The following is a 20,241-nucleotide window of genomic DNA, read 5'->3' on the forward strand; positions in this document are numbered from 1 at the left end:
GGGATAGTGGTGGTAGCTTGGGCATTTACTAACCTACGTTGCCAGTATTTAATTAAGTACTTAAACACCCCGATAGCTAAAAGGTCACTGAAATAAATTACAAAGACCGAAAAGTTTTTAAGAAATAGTTATATTCTTTAAAATTGTTTTTATCTGGTTGGCAAGCTTAACTGCGCAAAGCTGTAAATTTCTTTTATTTTTACTTTTTCAAATGCTTCTGTAGCTGGTTCAGCTGTCTTTTTTAAGCATGTTACATTTAAAAAAGCTTGAATCTATTAAAACCTTGAAGTTTTAAAATCTATTTCATACTGTAACCCTTTAAATTTTTGTAATCTAGTTTATTGTTCCATATCTCAAACACAACTGGTCGCGCGCTAGCGCGACCGATACTTGTAAGTAGTACTTACGAAAATGCGAACGATAACATCATACTAACACAATAATGCGTATAAGGACTTGCTATTAAAAAAAGGATTCTGTCGATACTGTGTAATCGCGGACTTATCGCACGTCAAACAAAATCGTCTTTTCCAATGCTTTGCTAACAAACGAGCTTACGTTTTGTCATTTACTTATTTATTCATTTGTATGACATTTTATTGGATTAATGAATGTTCTCTTCCAACCTCCTCGTGCAATATGGAAGACATAATATCTTGTATCTTTAGGAATTTTGTTCTCCCTATGGGACTTGTATGCTTTACCGATCACAGAAAAGGTTTGCCGTAGTTCAGAAGTACGAGTGCAAATGTAGATAGGTCACAACATTGCTGTGTTAGTTTCGTGCATTCCGTAGTGGGTTTAGTCAACTCCTTATGCATAATAATGTTCAGTATGGTATAATGGAACTGAGTTTCACATTTTCTTTCTAGTTTCAGATTAGATCATTGGCTGCTGCCAATTCAGCCAATGATCTGTATGGTAGAACTGAATTAAATTTTCATTGTTTTTCAGTTTCTTCTCTTCAGGGCTATGGGTGCAATAATTACGATCACAATCCTCGCGACGCAGGTTGGGCCATTCCGTGTTCAAATAAATCAACTGCTGCGGATACGCCGATTGAGAAGACCCTTTCGGAAATCAGGGTTCTGGATTGTCCGGGTAACTGCGCCGAAGTTGTGACAGGATTTACTGACGAGCCACGGTCCCGTATGTATGGTGTTAAGGGATTTGACCCGGTACATAGTACCAAATTCGGGCACATACACGGGAACTTTCGCTGTCGTGCACTCCTAAACACGTTTTTGCATTACTTTATGACATTTTGTTGCCAAAGGATTCGTATACATAGGCGAAAAAACCGTTTTTGCGCGCAACGTCCGGTTCGGGAGTTATAAGTGAAATAAAATTCCAAAAGTTTAATCGCGCGGAGGTGTACCAAAAGTTTCATTATGAACCGATGCTCTTGAAATTTTGCACGAAAACGCACATTACTATGAAGATCGTTTTGGTACTGAACCAGCTTTCTACCATTTTTTTCAAATTTTAAATTAATTTTTAAAATTTTTGAAATTCATTTTAAAATTTGAAAAAAATGGTAGAAAGCTGGTTCGGTACCAAAACGATCTTCATAGTAATGTGCATTTTCGTGCAAAATTTGAGGAGCATCGGTTTATAATGAGACTTTTTGGTACACCTCCGCGCGTTTAAACTTTTGGAATTCTATTTTCACTAATAACTCCCGAACCGGATGTTGCGCGCACAAACGGTTTTTTCGCCTATGTATACGAATCCTTTGGCTACAAAATATCATAAAGCAATGCCAAAAAGTGTTTGGGAGTGCACGACAGCGAAAGTTGCCGTGGATGTATACAAATTCGGTGCTATGTACCGGGCCAAATCCCTTAACAACTTAAGGAAATTAACGGATAGCAATCCAAACTGGCCCGTATATGCCTAAATGCGGGGGCTTGCATGAAATAAATTAAAGTTAAAAAAACGCTGTTGTTTGCTTTTTAACGAAGTTTTATTTTTAAAATAACAGGAAATAACTGTGATGTTATCCACAAAAATAAGGTACTGCACCAATATGCTGACACAGCGCACTAAACAGTGCAGAAATTAGGTTGCGGGCACAGATAAGGTGCGTTACAAAGTAATAGCTACGAGGGCGAAAAATAGTGCACAAAGTGATTTTATATCTCATTTTATCTGACAAATCTGATTTTATCTGATTTTATCTGGCAAATCTGATTTGATATGACACATTTGATTTTATATCTGATTATCTGGACCGCAAAATTAAAAATCGTGCCTACTTGCTAAACGTTTGCTAACTTGGCTTTTTTTTCGTAAGCATGTCCAAAAACGATAGGCCTTTGCTTGAAAAATGGCAGGTGACAGCGAACCCATGTTCTTTCATTGAACGAGGCATTCAGTGGTTCTTTCAGTCCATTGTCAAGGCTTGCGTTACTGATATGGTGCTGATTTAAATTTTGAACTAATCCAATTTTTTTTAGAGAAGCGGATATTAAGGTCCTGCCAGGACGATACCTTCAGTGATATGCCTCTGTATGTATCAGCAAAGTCAAAACTGAAAGCCAAATAAATAGGCAAAAGTTAATATCAGTGACCGCCACTGACCGGTGTTTCCACATGATTGTTACCAACGTTCGTGCACATTCACGAAAACTGCAGTTTTGCGTACTCCCGATTCCCGAACACTTTCGTCGTTTTATTGCATCTAAAACGGCACAGCCAAAAGGTTTTGCACATAAACAATGGTGTGAAAACTGGAGAAACGGGCAGCTCGTTATAATACAGGAAAAAGTGCCAAAATTTTAGCTCAGTGATACAAACGACTAATTCACGTGCGACAGGCACTTAAACTGTATTTCGTCTGTGTTAACATGCTTTTATTTTCAATGACTTCGTAATGTTTTTCAGATTTTTACACGACAAGCCGCTGGGATGTTATCGAAAGGACGACTGCAACCCTCCTGGTCCATGTCAGCATGTTTATTGTATCTGCAACAGCCCTCTCTGTAACAACAAGACCGTACTGGAGGTCATTAAATCGGACGCAGACGCATCCGCAATAAATATCTGCCTTTTCTCGCTCTTACTTTTTCCTAGTGTCTTTAATAATTAATTTAAGAATATTTGTACAAAAGATTTGTGTTTTTTTGGGAATTTTTATTGGCAGGCCGCGGCAAAGTTATCTGCTATCACGTACAACGTTAGAAAATTTCAATGGTGTAGAAGGTATTGTTTTATGTCGAAAGAAAGGAATTTTATGTCGAAAGGACGCGTTTGCGCTCTCGATTAATAACGTGCTCGTCGCGGAGGGTGGTCTGGTGTCGAAATTCCTACGTCTCACACACTGGTATTGAATTCGCCGGACGAAAACAAGAGTATCGAATGGTGAAAAAACATCGCTTTTAGACACAGCAAACGGGAAATAGAATATAGAATATAGAGGTCTAATAGAGGTCTATAGAGGTCTAATATATACATAGGTCTTGAATTGAGAGGACCTTCGCTACGCCCCGGTCGATTAAGACTGACATACTAGAAAAATGCACGTTGGCGTGCATTTTTTCTAGTATGCCGGAGCGCAGCAGCTTTTCGTTTTTGCGCGTTAATTAAGTTTTAACGTGCTACCAGTAGCGCTCGTAACAGTTAACATAATCAATAATTTTAACTTAACAAGATTTTCGTAACAACCTTTCGTAAGGGACACAGAAACATTTTTGCATTGGACCTGAATTAAGAGAACCTTCGCTACGCTTCGGTCGATTATTCTTACGGTTAACAATCGCGATACCATCACAGAGTGACTAATAACTTGCGTTCTCTACTTGAAAATGCATAAGCTGAAAAAGTTCGCGACATAGGAAAACTCGAATGCTGTAGCTAGAATATGGTTCAATGTTGCTAAGCGGATTTATTTATGGCAAGGTCATCAAAAACCAAAAGAACACAATTGCTTACGGCTTACCTAATAAATGTTACGAGGAGTAAGTCGTGGTCCGAAAAAATTCTTTTTACGGTGACGGTTTATCAGCAGACGTAGATGTGCAAATGTAGCACGCCCTGTACTATTTATATCACGCTGGAACAGTACCATCGTCGACCACACAGCTAAAAGTTTCCAACAAGGCATTAAAAATGATGACACCGCCAGTGATCCACCGAATTCCATGCATCGCATTATCTGTATTAGCGTTAGCAGTGCCAATCCACGGAGGCCGTGAACAAGCCATTGCCTCCGGACTGCCGTTAATATCCATCACCAACTGGCACGGGGAAGGGTACGGTGATTTACAGATTCGGGGCGATAAAAGTGAATACACAACAGTACCCAGCCATTACTGCTACATGAGCCAGCGGAATGACCTTTGGGTATTACAGATGATCGGGTGTTGGTGGTCGGTACGCGGGATTCGATGACAGTTATTGCGCTTTCGTGGTCAAACACGAGCGCAGCGTCCCCAAAGTGGGCTCCTTGACGTTGTGTCGGTGTGATCAGATCCTGTACAATGCCAGATCCCCAAAGTTCCTATAGCGGACCCCTCCTCAACCGTGGCAGGCCACGGATTCCAACTGTTCTCCGTCAAAGACGGATGGGTGGATACGACGCTGGAGTACATTGAAAGTGAGGTCTGTGCTCCGGGTCCGTGCTGTTACGAGAACGTGACAAAAACTCCGGATTTTCCACCTGGATTCGTTCCGAATTACAGGAAGAGCGCAACAACAGGTAATGTTTTTTTGCTGTTGCGATCTTGCTGAAGATTTGTTCTGTTCCTTGCTATAATACGTTACAGCGGTTTGACTACCACTTTAATTTTGAAGTGCTCTAATTTTCTGAAGTGATGAGTTAGCCAGTACTTAGCTATTCTTGCACATAGCAAGCACAGCTGAAAACGTCAGCGCCGTTTTTCTGCAAAATTCGCAGCGAATGTAGCAGCGCCCATGCAATTGTTAGATTCCGTTAACTTCAGTTTTGTGTTTAAGGAACGACATTGTCCACGACGACAACCACAACAAGTCAAGAATCTGTGGACGAACAAAGTAAGTCTTAAATTCCTGCAATTCAACTATTCTGTATCTTTATACATACTTCACAACACGTTGATTCTTAATTCGTAATTGGTGTTTCCAGAACAAGGACTGAGCACCGGAATTATTGTTGCCATTGCCGTTGGTGGTGGAGTAGGTAACTTCTACATAAACCGATGTACACTATAGTGCTTGTGTGATCAATTGTTTTTCTGCTTAGCTTGCCTGTATATGCTGTGGAGCTGGGATCTATTACTACTACCGACGTCGAAATTTAAGCCAACCAAAAAAGAGGCCGACTTCAGCCAAAACCGAAAAAGAAAACGCCTAAACCGAATGCAATTGCGTGTCGATAAAAAACTTAGACTTGCTCGCAAAAAGTAGACAGCTATTTTACACTGCTGTCCTTCAAATTTTCTGTAATTTTAGCTTTTTTTCAAGTTCTACATCACCATTTTATTTATCTGCAATACTTATAATTGCGACAAAACATTAACCGACAAAACGAAAAATAAACCTCTTTTGGCGTATTGTACTTGTGTTTAGCAATAGCAGTTCTACTGCACGGTCCGCCCTTGACTTACAACTTATCACTGAAAGGAGAGCGTATTAAAGCTGTTCTATAATATAATTTTTTAAAAGTCTTCGCGGCAAAAATTAACGGCTCAGAAAGAAATGGAGTCCTTACAAGACGTACACTGTAATAGCCCGATGAGAGCAGGACGAGCCTTGTCGTTAGGTGTCCGTGTCCTTTCATTTTAGCGTTCCTAAGCAACACGTCGGTCAAAGAGGTTAAAAGTCCAACAGGCCGATCAGTTTTGATGCCACCAAATCCGTTCACTGTACACTTGACTGTACCGTTTACTGTCCGCTCCGTGTTGCGAAGCGGGCCTAAAATATTTTCTTAATTTTGTAAGAATACAGTCAAGAAATAATCCACTTCCTGCGTATCGGTATGGAGGACTTTGCTAGCGGTTGAATGCAACGTCAACCGTAACGACTGCCAGTGCAAGGTTTGATTATGACAATATAACGCTAAATGCAAAATATACCGATTAATTAACATGTTATCCTACTGGTAACTATCCGACGGTTTTGGCACCACCCTTAAAGTGTCCAAAAGATGTACCGCAGAATTTATCCTGTTTGCGAAAAGTAAGGTTGGAGCGTTGTGAATAGTAAAGTGTTCTTGGAAAGCCGCGTACGTATCGCTGACGATCCGGTCCATTTTGCTCATGCAGTGAATATCAGCATTCAGGAACGCGAACTAATAATTATTATTCGTTAAGATGTCGAAGTGCTGCAATATGTTTGACCAAATCCTTGCAGTGTTACCCTGAAAAGCTTCACAACCCGTTTTAGTATTTCGTTCGAAGACAAGGAAACGGCTCTGTCGTACAAGAAATTATAAATAGAATTTTGGTAGGTTGCGTGCCCCAACAGTTGGCACCGAATCCCATTTAACGCGCCCAGTTAATCTGCTGCACGGAAGAGAAATGTCTTATTATACAGTTACACTGTGCCAGATCGTCGCACGCTACCGTGCGAAGCTGAAAGAATGATGCGGTTCTTTCGTGACAGATAGGAGGCAGATTCTGTTCATCTCTTGCTGCGCCATTGCATTTTGCCATTATCAGTGTTTCCTGCGTACTGATATGACACGTTTCCGTTTTGGTAAGCTTTCATTAGCCACATCAGGCCAATGAGGCTGTACCGAAAGCAGAAAGTCTCATGTAAATTCTGCACTTCTACTGAACCACCTGGACGCATTAGTGAAACTAGAACGAGAAAAGCAAGAGCAAAACGTCGCGATCATGATGACTATGACAAAATTAATCTGTTATTGTGCTTTTATAAATGCATGCATAGTATTTATTGTACGTATCCTTACTCGCATTCAATTCAGCAGGGTATAATTATATTGCATATTAAAGTAAGTATGCATTGTGCACATGCTGTAATTTGAAGTAATACTCGTACACATTATAATAATTGTAATACACATGCACATTATAATCACACATTACTCGTACACATTATTATTAAGTATTATTATTATTCTTAAGTACAGTACATATTGTAAAACACTGGTTTTGCGCGTTCCACATGTGCGATAGAAAAGGACGCTGTTGTCACGGAGTGTTAACGTTTTCAGGAAGGGCAGTTACAATACAGTACATAAATTTTGCTCAAAACCTTACATAGTTGACGTCGGGGTAGCTTTTGCGCTATGTAAAGCAAAAGTGAAAGCTGCATTTTTGTGCTACTACTTACTTCTACGAGGTACTAATCGAGCATGAATGACGCCGAAGCTCAAAAGAAGCCATCTTTGGACGGACAGCCCAACACTGGACAGGGCCGTATCTGGGCTGTACTTGTTCTTGCTTCGCTGCTAAATTTGCTCTTCGTCGTTCTTTTGGTTTATTTTGAAACGAAGCCTTTGAAAGAACCAGTAGGTAAAGATCACAATTCGATTGTATGCATAAATACGTCTGGGCTATCAAATCCAGTATACAAGGCTGTTTGCGTGCTGCAAAACTGATAAAAAAAAATGTCGATACGGTTGCAACGAAAAGTCCTGTTGACAGTGCTTAAAACTAATTTTCCTGGTTTAATATCCTTGTTATCGCGAACTTTTAAAACGTGGCCTGTTGTTGCGAATGGAAAAATGTTTTGAATGGCTTATATCCTTTTCATAGCACCATAGCATCTTCGGTAGGACATTTGGGTTATCTGGTTTTGTGTTTGCAGAGCCAGTTAAGCAGTGCAGCGGAAATGTTACAGCTCCGGAAGGTAAGCGTGTTCGGCGCTCTCGTGGGGAAATATCAGTGACACATTCCTACGTCATGACCGTCCCGTATTACCACCACAACGTTCTGATCTACCAGCAAACCAAGGGCCCGCTCAACACCAGCACCGATGGCCGCGAGAAGTACTACTACCAACCCGCTCTCATGATGAACACCGAAAAGACCCGCGTCTCCATGAATCCGTTCACGAACCGTTACGAACTCCTGCTGCCAGTTGTTCTCTGGAACGAAGCGTACGAAGACCATATTCGCCAGCAGATTATGGATCAAACCGGGAAGAACGATTTCCTTTTGAGCGTCATTCCCATGGAAGAGGTCCGGGTGAAATCGGTCCGACCGAAACCACAAATCCAGCTGGTGACACGGTGGATGGCCTTCGCCAGTCAGCCGTCGGTGGTGACGTTCCGGATTGTTTGCAAGGACAACGAATCGTGCGTGGAACTGCTGCAGCAAATACGCAGCAGTCCACAACAGTTTGTCGGGGATTTGCGGGTCTTCTACAGTCTGGAGAGCCAAGGCAGCACCGGCAAGCGTATGACCGTCACCGCGGAGCACGTACAGCACAGCTCGATGTACGCCGCCATCAACCAGAAACTCCCCAATAAAGACCCGATTTATTTGACATCGGACGATGCGAATACGCTGCAGCGGGAGATTATGAACAACGTCCAGGCCACCGAAGTGGAAGACGAGGATTTCGTCAGCGATGCCAGCCAACCCACCTTGATGGGCTTGATCAACGAAGCGCTGGGGCTGGCGACCCGCAGTTCCAAAGATTTCGAAGAGCACATGTGGGATTCAGTGTTTTGGAACGATGACAATGCACGCCCGGATAAGGTCACCAAACGGCTGAACGATGTCGCGCGGAAGCTGGATGCGCAGTCGCGATCCAAATTGCGGACCGAGCAGGAGAAAACCCAAAAGTTTGGCGTGCAAGCTGACATCAGCGGGTCGTACAAAAAGGTCACCGTCGAAGCGGGCGCGAATTTCGGGCAGGAAGCGGTCGAGCTTACTAATAAAGAAAAAGAGGAATTGAAGAGGGCGGTCGAAGAATCGAAAGGCAAGTCCGTGGTCGAGGAGAATTATTCGTCCCGAAGGCGATGGAGTTAAAGCGTATTAACAACGGTAAAACGAGCATCGCATAAAAGCAATCATTTCAAATACATTGGCAGAGTATGGCTTTCATCATAGGAAATATTCGATCTGGCGCAGCATTAACCACCACCATCGTTCGCGTCTCCAAAGCCAAATCGCAAATAAGCGATATTATAAAGATCATTGATTTACACGGGAGAACGCGACAGCAGACCAGATCTTCGTGGCCGCGGACCGTCAGCCGGAAGTCTTTCACGTGCGCGCCAAAGAAAGCTTTATCTTGTTCACGCGTGAAGAAGCCATCGAAATTTGCCGACAGTACAGCGCGAAGCTGGCCTCCGTGGCGCAGGTGGAACGCGCCTGGGTGGAAGGAGCCGACTGGTGCTCGGCGGGCCATGCGGACGATAACCGTGTGGCCTATCCGGCGCATGTCTGCTACACGTACGCTAAGAGCTTCGACGGTAGCACGTTGCTGCCGCTACAAGAACGCTCGGCGTCGTGCAACGACGAAGAAGCCCATAAGAAATCTTTCGTCTATCAGACTAATACGAAAGACGAAGATGGCGGGTACAAGGAGTCCTGGCGCTTTGGTGTAAACTGCTGGGGTTTGAAACCCAATTCAAAAGTAAACGTACAGCATGGCGGCAGGATGCTGCAGGTGTGGTACTTTAACTCAACCCACTACAGCCAGTTCCGCGCTTGACAGCGATAGAAACCCCATAATACTCAGTAACGAAAAATCACCGGGTCGACGGTGTGTTATGTCTGTGAACATTCATCGTAGAAATCAAGACGCACCACGAATGACCAGTGTTCGATCTTTCAATAGCATATCTGACTTAGCTAGGTTTGAACTTTGCATCCGAAAGAATATACGACTTCCAAAGAAGTTACAGAGATGTTAGTTCTTACGCAAAGGTAAATAACAAACCGATAGCCGGGGCAGTTTGTGCATTCGTATATTATTGCAAAAACGAGAGTTAAAGAGCAACTGAAGGGGATCGATCCAGAAGAAGGCGTAACATCGTTCCACAGCAAATACAAGTACGATTATTGACCGTAACTCAATCAAATCCTTCAAACATCTACTTTGCAGAGGCGTAGAGGCTTCAGGTTCAAGGGGTGTTTGTCAAGTATCAAAATCTGCCAATGAGTAAGAATTACCCCGGTACCGTAACATGCACGGCTACTTGCATGTGGTGTCTCCGATTTCTAGCCTTGAAAAGAACTGAAAAGAGAGAAGACGATTTGTGAGAACCTGGCATGCGATGTGAAATCGATTAGCTGAAGCTCATCCCGAAAGTCTGTTTCCACGGTGAGTGCAACAACTCAGCAAAAGATTGTGATGTTACCAGTATGTGTACGTACGTACCTGTACTAAACCAAGTAAAATTTCGCTTTAAGGCTTTAACCAACATTTTGTTGCGCCATTACGTAAGTACTACTCCTTACTATTTGAGCTGTACTTATCAGAAGGGACGCTGTAGTAAAATAATAACATCAGAAGAATAATGAGTAACACAGAAAATCCAAAAGTCGTATTTCCTAAAGTGTACATTGCTCTTGCCATAGCTTTAACTTTAAATGGAATACTTTTACCCCTTGTAATAATCGCAGGAACAAAAGGGTTCAGGAGTCAACCTACCACAAAAGGTTAGTCCTTTTCTAATCTGGAGGTACTGACTAGCTTTGTCAGCGGTCAAAAGTAAATGTTGTTGTTCTTCTGAACTCTTACTGTATTGAACGTAATCCTTTTTTTGTAGATGCGGCCCAATCCCACCGTGGGACTGCGCAATCCCAGTGCCCGAGCCCACAGCAAAACCAAAGCTTACGCGGTACGTGCATAATATAAAGTGTGTGTTGACTGTTTAGGATAAATTATAGGATCGCTTTCCGCCACAATATTGGCCAAAGCGCCATGGAGCATTCTGTGTTCACAAAAACTGGGAGAGCCAGCGCAACGTATGTTACCCATAAATCGCTTCTTTGAGCGAAGACTTTAATTTATACCGTTTATAATTGGTGACTCAAGTGTGCGTCAGGATGGTCAGTTAAGTGCTACTCAGCCTGACTAATATCCTGGCAATTCAGAAGAAAGAGAACGATTTCCTAATACGTACAACTTCGAGCATACATAATCCTTAATTATCCAGTTATTAAAATTCGCTTTGCCTAATGGTGATAATTGGTTTTTCCTCAGCGGGCGCGTCTGGAAATGCTGTCGCAGCATCGGGCAACACGACCGGAAGCACTCTATCTGCCCTCACGTGGGGTCGCTACGAAGTGGTCCATTCCTACGTGATGGTGGTCAACTACTCGCACCACAACATCCTGATTTTCCAGCAGAATAACAACACCAAGAACGACTCCACCTTCGTGTACTACTATTACCAACCAGCTCTTTTCTTGGACCTACCTAAACTCGGCGTTATCAACAACCCCTTCACCCAGAAATACGAGCTGCATCTCTGGGTTCTGATGTGGAATCAGGCGTACGAAGAGCACATCCGTCGGAAGATCCGCGAACAAGCCCCTACCACGAACTTCGTTCTGAGCATTCTCCCGATTGAGAGTATCCGTGTCAAACCGGGCGGACTAGCCAAGCAGTATCAATTTGTGGACCGCTGGATATCCTACACATCGCAACCGCACTACGTCATCTTCCGGATAATCTGCCCGAATAACGAGACTTGCACGGAGACCGCGCAGAGGATCCGCGAAGCACCGGGTGCGTTTATTTGGGATCTTCGGGTTCAGTACAGTCTGGAAGGGCAGAGCAGTGTGGGAAAATCAATCGCTGTACGAGCCGAGCATGTCCAGCAGACGTCGCTCTATGCCGCCATCAATCAGAAGCTTCCGCAGAAGAGTCCGGTGTACCTGACTGCGGCCGATGCCAATAAACTCTCCACGGAGATCGCCAACAACATTCAAGGCGTGGAGATCGAAGATGAGGACTACATCGCCGAACAGAACGCGCCCACCTTGATGGCGCTGATCAACAAAGCCCTGCAGTTTGTCTCCAATAACACCAAGAACTTCGACAATGCCACGTGGAATTCGGTGTTCTGGTCCGATGACAACACGCGCCCCGATAAGGTCACCCAGGATGCCAACGAACTGTACTCCCAACTGGACTCCACTTCGAAGTCAAAATTCAAGCAGGAAGTTGCCAGCTCCAGCACCGAGGGATTCAACTTCAAAGTAGGCGCAACCTTTAGCGGAAAAGATTCGTCGGGCAGTGGTTCCGTGGGTGCCAATTCCGAAAACACCCAGTCAGCATTAAGTGAAAAAGAAGTGGACAAACTGAACAAACTGCTGAAGGAAGCCAAGACCAAGAGCGAATGGCAGGGAGAGAAGTTCGTCCCGAAACCAATTGAGGTCAAACGCATGAACACCGGGAATATCAAAGTCGGAACGCAACTATCGACGACACAGTTACGGGTGAAAGTCTCGACGTCCATATTGACTGACTCGATCAAGCTGGTGGATATCGAGCCGGGTGAAGTCAGCAACATCTTTACGACAAAACCAGCCGGCAAGGAAGTTTTCCTGGTGAAAGCTCAGAACGATTTCACCCGTTATAACAAGACGGAGGCCGCCAGTGTGTGTAAAACCCTGAACGCTGTACTTGCTAGTGTCGAGCAGATGCATGACGCGTACGCTGCCGGCGGAGAATGGTGCTTCACCGGGCATACGAGTACGACAAATGTAGCGGCGTATCCGGGGACTGTCTGCCATAATTACTACAAGACTATACGAAATAACGCGACTGTTTACCTCTTGCGGACGGTCGTCTGTGATGAGATGGCGCAATACAGAAAGACATTCCTCTACAAGACCGTGGGAACACAAGGATCGGTCAGTGTGGACGCGATGCGCTTTGGGGCCAACTGCTGGGGCTTACGGCCGGCGCGGGGAGAAAAACTAAAATATAAAAGCGATGCACTAACAGTAATGCCGTTCAATAAGACACATTATAGCCAATTTTATGATTAGAAACGTTTTATTTGTGACTCCATGTACAGTGTAGTAATTAGCCTTTGTTGATCGAAGCCAAAGCAAACTGTGATAAATAATAAAATATGGAAATGCCATTCGGAGCTTGGGCAAATATCACACTCTATACGAGAGAGTGAATTTCGAATCCTAACATGTGTCCTGAACTGATGTCCGAGCTGTAGAGTTGACAGGGATAGGTACTCTGGCTTACATAAGCTATAGGCGCAATCCGGCAGTAGTGCGCTATAAGTACCAGTTCAAGCTTCGGTGCAACAACATCAGCCGACAACAGTTACTGCGACAGTGCGACTTACAACCTTTACAAAGTGAAACACAAACAAAATTCAATGATAATTCCACTGATAAAGCAAACAGAACGAAATAAAATACACAGATTACTAAATAACTGGCACGTTCGTGATAGAGTCAGCTACACAGAGATGTAGCACGCGACGAACCCATTCCCACTTCCTTTGGACCGTTTTCCTCAACGGCACTTTTCAATGGTTTGCGCATTCGCTTCAGCAAGAATTTTGCTATGGGTTGATAAGCCACCCAAAACTAAGCAGCCATAGTACAGCCAACCGCACTGTGCAGTGTCCAGGACACAACGACACATGCGGAACAGGTTTTAGAATAGTATTTGCTGAAAAACAAAAAAAAATTTATTGATTTGTCCAAAACGCTTATCAGCAGGATAACGAAATAGCTGTAGAAGTTCGTTCCCGTTAGGACTGAAACCGACTGACTGTACATAGATGAAGCCGATTAAAGGAGGTTTTAAAAGTGAATCGACCGGGACCAGAGTCACCAGACCAAGTCCTGTCAGTGCACAAAACGAAAAGGTCGCCGCTCGATTTATAGCGTGTCACTAGGGCTCTTATATACCTGCTGGCTGATCCGAGACAGTTAGATGAGTTGGATTAGATGGAAAGGTTGAACCAGTTCCAGTTTTTGGGAAGGCATTGCACAGATCAGTGTTACAGCGGCATTGTGTACCAGTGGCACCCTCATTAAACCTCACACCTGCTTCACACTTCATTGCCTCCCTGTCGGAATCCTTCGACCCACACCACTGTCCGTCCAATCGAAACCCCTTTTCTAAATATAAAAAGTACGAAATGATCAGATTTCATCTCCGCATGAAAGCTACTCGAAAATAAATTAAAATCAAATCAAAGCCACGTCGTTTTTTCAGCTTTAAGTCTCTAACAAGACCTTTTCCAGCAAACCCAGTCAAAGCTTGTTTGCAGACAGATTTCAGGACAAAAACATACGTTTTTTGAATTTTTCTTCGTGGATATTCAACCTTTAGCCTTCAGGATAATCAGAACTCCACGAACCTTTCCCGCGCTCTGGATAAAACATTGTCACGTATTGACAGCTGGTTATACTCTGATCACAGTCCATAGTTTTATTGTTTAAGCAATTCGTTTTCATCTCTAGCCAAAATTCATTATCGGGAACGCTCCCACTGGCATACTGGCATTGGTAGCATTAATTTTGATCGCTGTTCCTAAACGAACACACTACTTTAGGTAAACGTTAAATGTTAACAGGATATATTTTACGAGATTGGAGGGAAATCCAGACCTACATATCTTGGTTTACAGCTTGATTTAGGTAAGCAGTAGGGCATTTCTTTGAGGGAAACGCATAAGTACATGGTGCCCACTACTCAGCCCGTAAAAAGCGAGTCTGCACTTAATCATCGCTCAAATTACGTTGCGGATACTTCTCCATGAAATATGTTACATAGCGCGCTGCTCTACCTGCGCAAACCATTGTCAGAAAAATCGTGAAATACAAGATCGACTTGCACTTCATGAGTCGTGAATACATCTGTACATGTAGCGAAAAAAGCCAAGTAACTCAATATGGGCGTTTACCAGCCCCTCTTGAGTCTAGACATCCTTCATTTTGGCCTAGAATTTTTGCTGAAATACTACAACTTATACCTCGAAACAGTCACTTTTTTAAAATACAAAGTGTATGGTAAAAGCTCGTTATTTAAGACAGTATTACTACAAGAAGTGAAAGATTGACTACTTACTGTGAACGAAGCATGATTGCGCGCAGTAATAGGATCGATTTTTTCACAGTTAAATTAAAATTTAATAAACAGCAATTCCACCATAGCAACACTGGCTGCAAATATTGCGGCAAATGAATCTCCCGAGCGCACATTCAGCAGACAAGCTGGATTTTTGTGGAATTAACAAGATAAGTACCACAGCGATAAGTCGTCTGCACCGTCTGCACCACAGAAATTAACAACATGCGACTGACAACAATGAACGTTTGTTGCAGATTTCTTGTATGAATTCCGACATTAGATAGTGCAGTTTTAAACTTACTTTATTTTTTTAAACACCACATTGCTAAATGATCGGATTACATACTCGCAACGACAGCTCTAATTCTGAACTTCCAAAGTATTTGCTATCATTCTAGACTATGAATGTAAAACTTATGCCCCGGATCGAAGGAATCTACTGTGCCCTTATTTAAACGAATTTCGGAGCCTAAATGATTATGTCAAAACAAACTGCACTCGCACAAATTATTGTGCTGAAGTGTCTTACGATCCCGATGGCGGCACAAGTAGGTACTTCGTCGTTTTAAAATATTAGAGAGACTTGCACTTTTCAAAAATTATACGATGATTTGATCTTGCGAAAAAATAAGAAACCGAAGAAGAAGAGATAACACAATTACCAACAAAACGTCACCATCACAATATTATGTAGTAATACGCTTACAGGAGAAGTCCCAAAATTTTATTTATACAGAGCGACAACCGCTCGTTGGTTAAGAGCCGCCACTATGGCGCGCATTTCTGAGCTGGTTTTGGGCGCAGTTTTAATTGCTCTAAAGTTATTTTCAAAAATTTTTGGACTTAAGTAGGCGAACGGGAAAAGTAATCCGGTTGCTTGTACGCGATTAACAGCTCCGACGTTAACAGTTAAATTTTAATAACTCATTTTACCTTTCCGTTTCCTCTGTGCGGCTATTAAACGATATCGCATTTCCCCGCTGTATCTCTAAGTCGCTAACAAAGAAATTTATGTGGCTTCTCTCGAACTTCCTCCGAAATACTCCGATTGGCAATGATCGTTATGTGAGGCTGTATTCTACAGAAAGACTAATATACAGTAGAATGTGTGTGTTTTTAGCACCAGTTTTAACAAAATCATGATCAGCATGTTTCACTGCAGAAAGGTTTGTGGGAAAGAACTGTCTTGGCGATGATGGTTTGTAAGTACTCAGGAAGTATAAATACTGTAACCCTACTCGCGTACGTCCAATGCTCTGCTGCATCTGACACACGCATTTCTAATCAATAAAGTTTTCTGTTTCAGAGCGGGAAGTCAACAGGACAAGCCTAAGCCCCGGGTGCACGATAGATGAAGGTGGCGGTGTTCGACATGTTACATGCTTGTGCAACACTGATTTATGCAACAATCGAACGCTCGCGGAACTACTTGTAGCACGGTCCGCTAATAACGCAATCTATCCATTTTTGCCAGTTTTAACTGTTACAGCTTTTTTAGCAAAGCGTCTGAGACACCGGGATTATGATACCGGTGTAGAATTACCCGAAATCTTGCGCAGAGAATTGCAAATCTGCCACGTGTACTTTCGGTTAATGTAGGTAATTATTATTATTATTGGTAATTAGTTTTGGTGAATGTTCTAAAATTAGCAAGTGTAGTCAAGGCATAAAGCCGGTTGACCGCTTGCATCAACCCAACGTTTATTTTTCCTGGTGTAATTGCCGGTTGCCTAGCAGTTGAGCGAAGCTAGTACGCGGAGGTTGACGAGCGGCTGCTTTTCTACATACAAGAGACTGCCAAACGAACTGCTAGAAAAAGCTAAACAGCTTCCCTGTTCAAAGAGCAAAGATTTATAAAGTGATCAGTGTCTATCGTTTTGTGTGCAAACCATACCGCTATCAAGGAAAGGGGGAAGAAGCGGCTGACCAGTAGAGTGAGATAGAGATTGCGTGCCATCAGCAGTCCTAAAACAAACTAGCTAACGATTGTAAGTTAGTTTAAACTTCCTGGTTTTTACTCGAAAAAAACCCACGCGCTGTCCAGACTCCAGCGCCAGATGAAATGGCCAAACCAAACTGATTTTACTTGAGGCACCTAAACGAGGTGAAGCCGAAAACTAACCATATGGGTAATCTCTGCTGTTTTGCTAACGTACAGTACTTTTCATGGAATAACAGCAAATTTTTGGCCAATCTGGACTAGACCGCTTTCACAAGCAAGTCCAATTAAAAAAAAGGCTTATTCTTCCATTTGCAGGGAAGAGATCACCTTGGTCCAGGACCGGGGTTTTTTTAAATCTCCTTATCCCTTTAACGTTTCATATGTTTTGGCCTACTTTATTGTATCCTGATATTGCCCGAAACTAGTTTTGTTAAACGGCAACACCAGCAGTTCATGCCCATCGTAATACTTTATCTCGCGGCCCAACGGCCTTATTCCGTAACAGTTTAAGCCCGATTGGGCTTCATTATACCACTGCCCAGTTTCAACACCGACGTACGAAAGAATTTCAGCGGTATCCTTATAGCACACATCCGCTCTGTACGTAGCATCGGCGCGGCCGCCCATACAGGTATTCGCGGGGTACGCTAGAGTCTGCTCCTCTGCGACATGGCCAACCACACACCAGTCGGCTCCGTGCGACCAAGCGTCGCGCATGTGGGCCAGTGTCGCCAGTTCACATCTGAAGACGTCTCGGCAGATGCCACTGGCTTGGGGTTTGGTAAAGGTCACCACAGTGTGCGTTGCCCGCACATGAAAGGCTTCCCGGATATCCGATGGCTGTTTCTTGTGAATGGTTAAGCTCCCGTCTGATGGGTTATTTGCGTCAGCGGTTTCCGTTAAACTGCCTGCGTAATTGAATCGTGTCTTCATAACGCCGATGATCTTGGAGATCCTGATCTAAAAGATACGCAAGCAAACTTTGTTTGTTACAAAATTCCTTCAAGATTCAGAAAAGCAAACGCACTAACTTTTAGGCAAAGTAATCGCAGGTACCGAGGTTTGCCGACAAAGGTCAAACAAATGAATGAAAAAGCAAGATGACGTTTACATACCGATAAAGATCCAAAATTCGTCGTCTGCTTCAACGCTGCCAAGTTGGTCCGCTTGAGCGCCAACTCCTTCGGGATAAACCGGGTACCTTTCATCTCGGTGACCTTTCTGCCTTCGTTGATGTTGCGCAGATAATTCTCCATCTCATCGCGCTGCGAGTTGGAACTGCCTTTATTCGTGCAGGCCGACACTTCCACGCCACCGGCCCCCTCGATACCAAAATTGGCGTTTCCGCATTTCTTCTCGCTCTCCTGTTTCTTAAAGTAATCCATGATGCGGTGCTGGGTCTCCTGGTCCTGCTTGTCGAATGAGTCCTGGTATTCGCGAGTGATTTTATCCGGACGGGCATTTTCTTCCTTCCAGTATACCGATTCCCACATCTTGGGCGTGAACGACGCCGACGTGGTCTCCTGGAGTTTGAGCGCTTCGCCGATAAAGTGCATGAGTGTCGGCGACTGATCGCCGCCGATGAACTCCGCATCGGCAATTTCCGCAGCCATCACATTACTGGCGATCTCCTGCTGCAGCTGCTTGGCGTCCTCGCCACTTAAATACACATCGGTTCCCTGGAATTTCTGCTGCAGTTCTGTGAAAAGCTTCCCGGTTTGCACGTGCTCCGCGGTCAGCGTAATGCGGCGGGCCGATGAGCGCTGCGACTCCAACGTGTAGTACACTTCCGCGTCGCTTAATAAATTCACTGTCCCGTTAACTAGGCCGCCTTTTAGCCGCTGACATTTCCATCCAGTCGCGCAATACACACGAAAAATCACGGTATCCGCTTGGTTGGAGTACGGACGCCATGAGTTCTCCACTTCATAGTCAGCATCCCACTCGGGATTCTCGATGGATAAACGGATGCTCTCGATGGGCATGATGCGCAGTTTCATCACAGGGTTCTCCGTAAGCTTCGTCATTTCCTGCTTAATGTGATCAAGGAACTTTTGGTTGTACATGATCGCGGAGAACTCCACAGTGAAGCGCTGCTCAAAATGGTTGAAGGAGAGATTTGTGCTGCTGGCATTAATCAAAAGTAGGGGGCGTAGTAATAGACGCCCGCTTCCGGAGTGCTGTTGGCTGTGGCGGTTTGTTCTTTCTCATAGATCAGGATCCGGTAATTTAAGTAAGGAATAGAGTATCTGGCGGTCCGCGAGATCTCGTATTTGCTCCATGTGAGAGCGGTCGGTGGGGCGGGTTCAGGATTCGTCTGTCCGTCGTCTAAGTTAGCAGAACGTAAGAAAATGCGCTCCGTAATGGTTAATATGGCACGATTACCTGCTGCTCTTTGCTGGGCTTCCCTGGCAGTTCCATTGGGCGATCGTACTGCACCGAAAACGCTGTCTGCAAAATAAAACAGCTATCTACAAAAAATGCCTTATTTTTAACCATTGCTGCTGTCGTTAAATGTTAAGTTATTGTAGAGATAATATAATTTGCTCTCATTGATAACCCTACTAAATAATGCTGTGATTAATTACAAATTTATGCTGTTTTGTCAACAAACGAAGAAAACAAGAGTACGTTCCCGCGTGACCTTTTGTTGTTAGACACAGGTTGAAACGCATTTGTCCATTTTGCACTTAGTGCGATGAAATTCCGGACTACCTCGAACAACTCAGTACTCACCATGAGGGGTGCTGCGTTCAACCGTTTCTCGAAATAGCATGACATAGACCAGGCTGGCAATAATCAGAAGCAAAACCATTAAAACGATCTGTAATACCCGTACATCGGATAAAAATCTCCACAGGCGATAGCAAACCATTTTCTGTGTAAAAAGATTTTAGATACTACAAGCTGCAGAAACTGCAGCAAAAATTGTATTTTATTGACGCATCATTAGAGTTTAGTACAAACGAATACTGCTCTAGCAAAATATTATATCACGATATCCTACGCAGTACGGTACCTGTAATCTATCGTGGCTGCTCATACAGATGTTCCTTAACAACAAAGCGCTACCAATACTGTAAGTCAATTAATTTAAAATAATACACATGCATCAAATTTAAACGCATTAAAAGTGGAAATACCCAAACTGGCCAAACACATTAGAAATTCGTTCGCTCAGTACCTCCCGACCTTTTTAACTATACTGAAATCAGCCTTTGTGCGGATGCGGTTATATATAACCATAATAATGCATAATTATGCACCCAGCAAAATCTTTCTGCAAATGTTCTAACTTAAAGATCCGTGGTTTACTGTTTTGGAAAAATTGCTTTGTC

General features: G+C 43.5%; 5 protein-coding genes and 1 long non-coding RNA gene across 12 annotated transcripts; 5 read left to right on the forward strand and 1 right to left on the reverse strand.

The window, feature by feature from the left end:
- Positions 1-168: 168 nt before the first annotated feature.
- Positions 169-3,286, forward strand: LOC129597508 (uncharacterized). Of its 7 annotated transcripts, none has more exons than XR_008691580.1 (5): positions 169-392; positions 669-736; positions 955-1,149; positions 2,460-2,511; positions 2,887-3,286. XR_008691580.1 is itself a non-coding variant. In XM_055495087.1 (5 exons), the coding sequence occupies exons 2-5, from the start codon at positions 685-687 to the stop codon at positions 3,089-3,091; spliced, it is 486 nt and encodes a 161-aa protein (XP_055351062.1). In that variant the 5' UTR covers positions 169-392; positions 669-684; the 3' UTR covers positions 3,092-3,286. The 7 variants fall into 7 exon arrangements, 3 of the variants coding, with proteins under 3 accessions (XP_055351062.1, XP_055351061.1, XP_055351060.1); XR_008691581.1 differs by having other exon boundaries at positions 669-718; positions 969-1,149; XM_055495087.1 differs by having other exon boundaries at positions 669-718.
- Positions 3,287-4,320: 1,034 nt separating this feature from the next.
- Positions 4,321-5,527, forward strand: LOC129597549 (uncharacterized). Its single transcript, XM_055495155.1, has 5 exons — positions 4,321-4,374; positions 4,489-4,699; positions 4,957-5,013; positions 5,105-5,158; positions 5,222-5,527. The coding sequence occupies exons 1-5, from the start codon at positions 4,321-4,323 to the stop codon at positions 5,383-5,385; spliced, it is 540 nt and encodes a 179-aa protein (XP_055351130.1). The 3' UTR covers positions 5,386-5,527.
- Positions 5,528-7,834: 2,307 nt separating this feature from the next.
- On the forward strand, positions 7,835-9,743 carry LOC129597507 (uncharacterized). Its single transcript, XM_055495084.1, has 2 exons — positions 7,835-8,936; positions 9,003-9,743. The coding sequence occupies exon 1, from the start codon at positions 7,848-7,850 to the stop codon at positions 8,919-8,921; it is 1,074 nt and encodes a 357-aa protein (XP_055351059.1). The 5' UTR covers positions 7,835-7,847; the 3' UTR covers positions 8,922-8,936; positions 9,003-9,743.
- A 570-nt stretch (positions 9,744-10,313) lies between these two features.
- Positions 10,314-13,006, forward strand: LOC129597506 (uncharacterized). The gene is made up of 4 exons (XM_055495083.1): positions 10,314-10,340; positions 10,524-10,559; positions 10,670-10,741; positions 11,107-13,006. Exon 4 carries the CDS (start codon positions 11,208-11,210, stop codon positions 12,900-12,902), a length of 1,695 nt encoding a protein of 564 aa, XP_055351058.1. The 5' UTR covers positions 10,314-10,340; positions 10,524-10,559; positions 10,670-10,741; positions 11,107-11,207; the 3' UTR covers positions 12,903-13,006.
- Positions 13,007-15,112: 2,106 nt separating this feature from the next.
- On the forward strand, positions 15,113-16,790 carry LOC129597514 (uncharacterized). Its single transcript, XR_008691588.1, has 3 exons — positions 15,113-15,509; positions 16,124-16,163; positions 16,268-16,790. It is a non-coding gene; the product is annotated as an uncharacterized LOC129597514 (long non-coding RNA).
- Positions 16,791-17,284: 494 nt separating this feature from the next.
- Positions 17,285-19,915, reverse strand: LOC129597504 (uncharacterized). The gene is made up of 4 exons (XM_055495081.1): positions 19,640-19,915; positions 19,289-19,354; positions 18,019-19,231; positions 17,285-17,863 (listed from the first exon to the last, which is right to left on the reverse strand). The coding sequence occupies exons 3-4, from the start codon at positions 18,967-18,969 to the stop codon at positions 17,294-17,296; spliced, it is 1,521 nt and encodes a 506-aa protein (XP_055351056.1). The 5' UTR covers positions 18,970-19,231; positions 19,289-19,354; positions 19,640-19,915; the 3' UTR covers positions 17,285-17,293.
- Between the last annotated feature and the right edge of the window lie 326 nt (positions 19,916-20,241).

Source organism: Paramacrobiotus metropolitanus, unplaced genomic scaffold (genome assembly GCF_019649055.1).
Source record: "Paramacrobiotus metropolitanus isolate TYO unplaced genomic scaffold, Prichtersi_v1.0 Parri_scaffold0000106, whole genome shotgun sequence".
Lineage (NCBI taxonomy): Eukaryota > Metazoa > Tardigrada > Eutardigrada > Parachela > Macrobiotidae > Paramacrobiotus > Paramacrobiotus metropolitanus.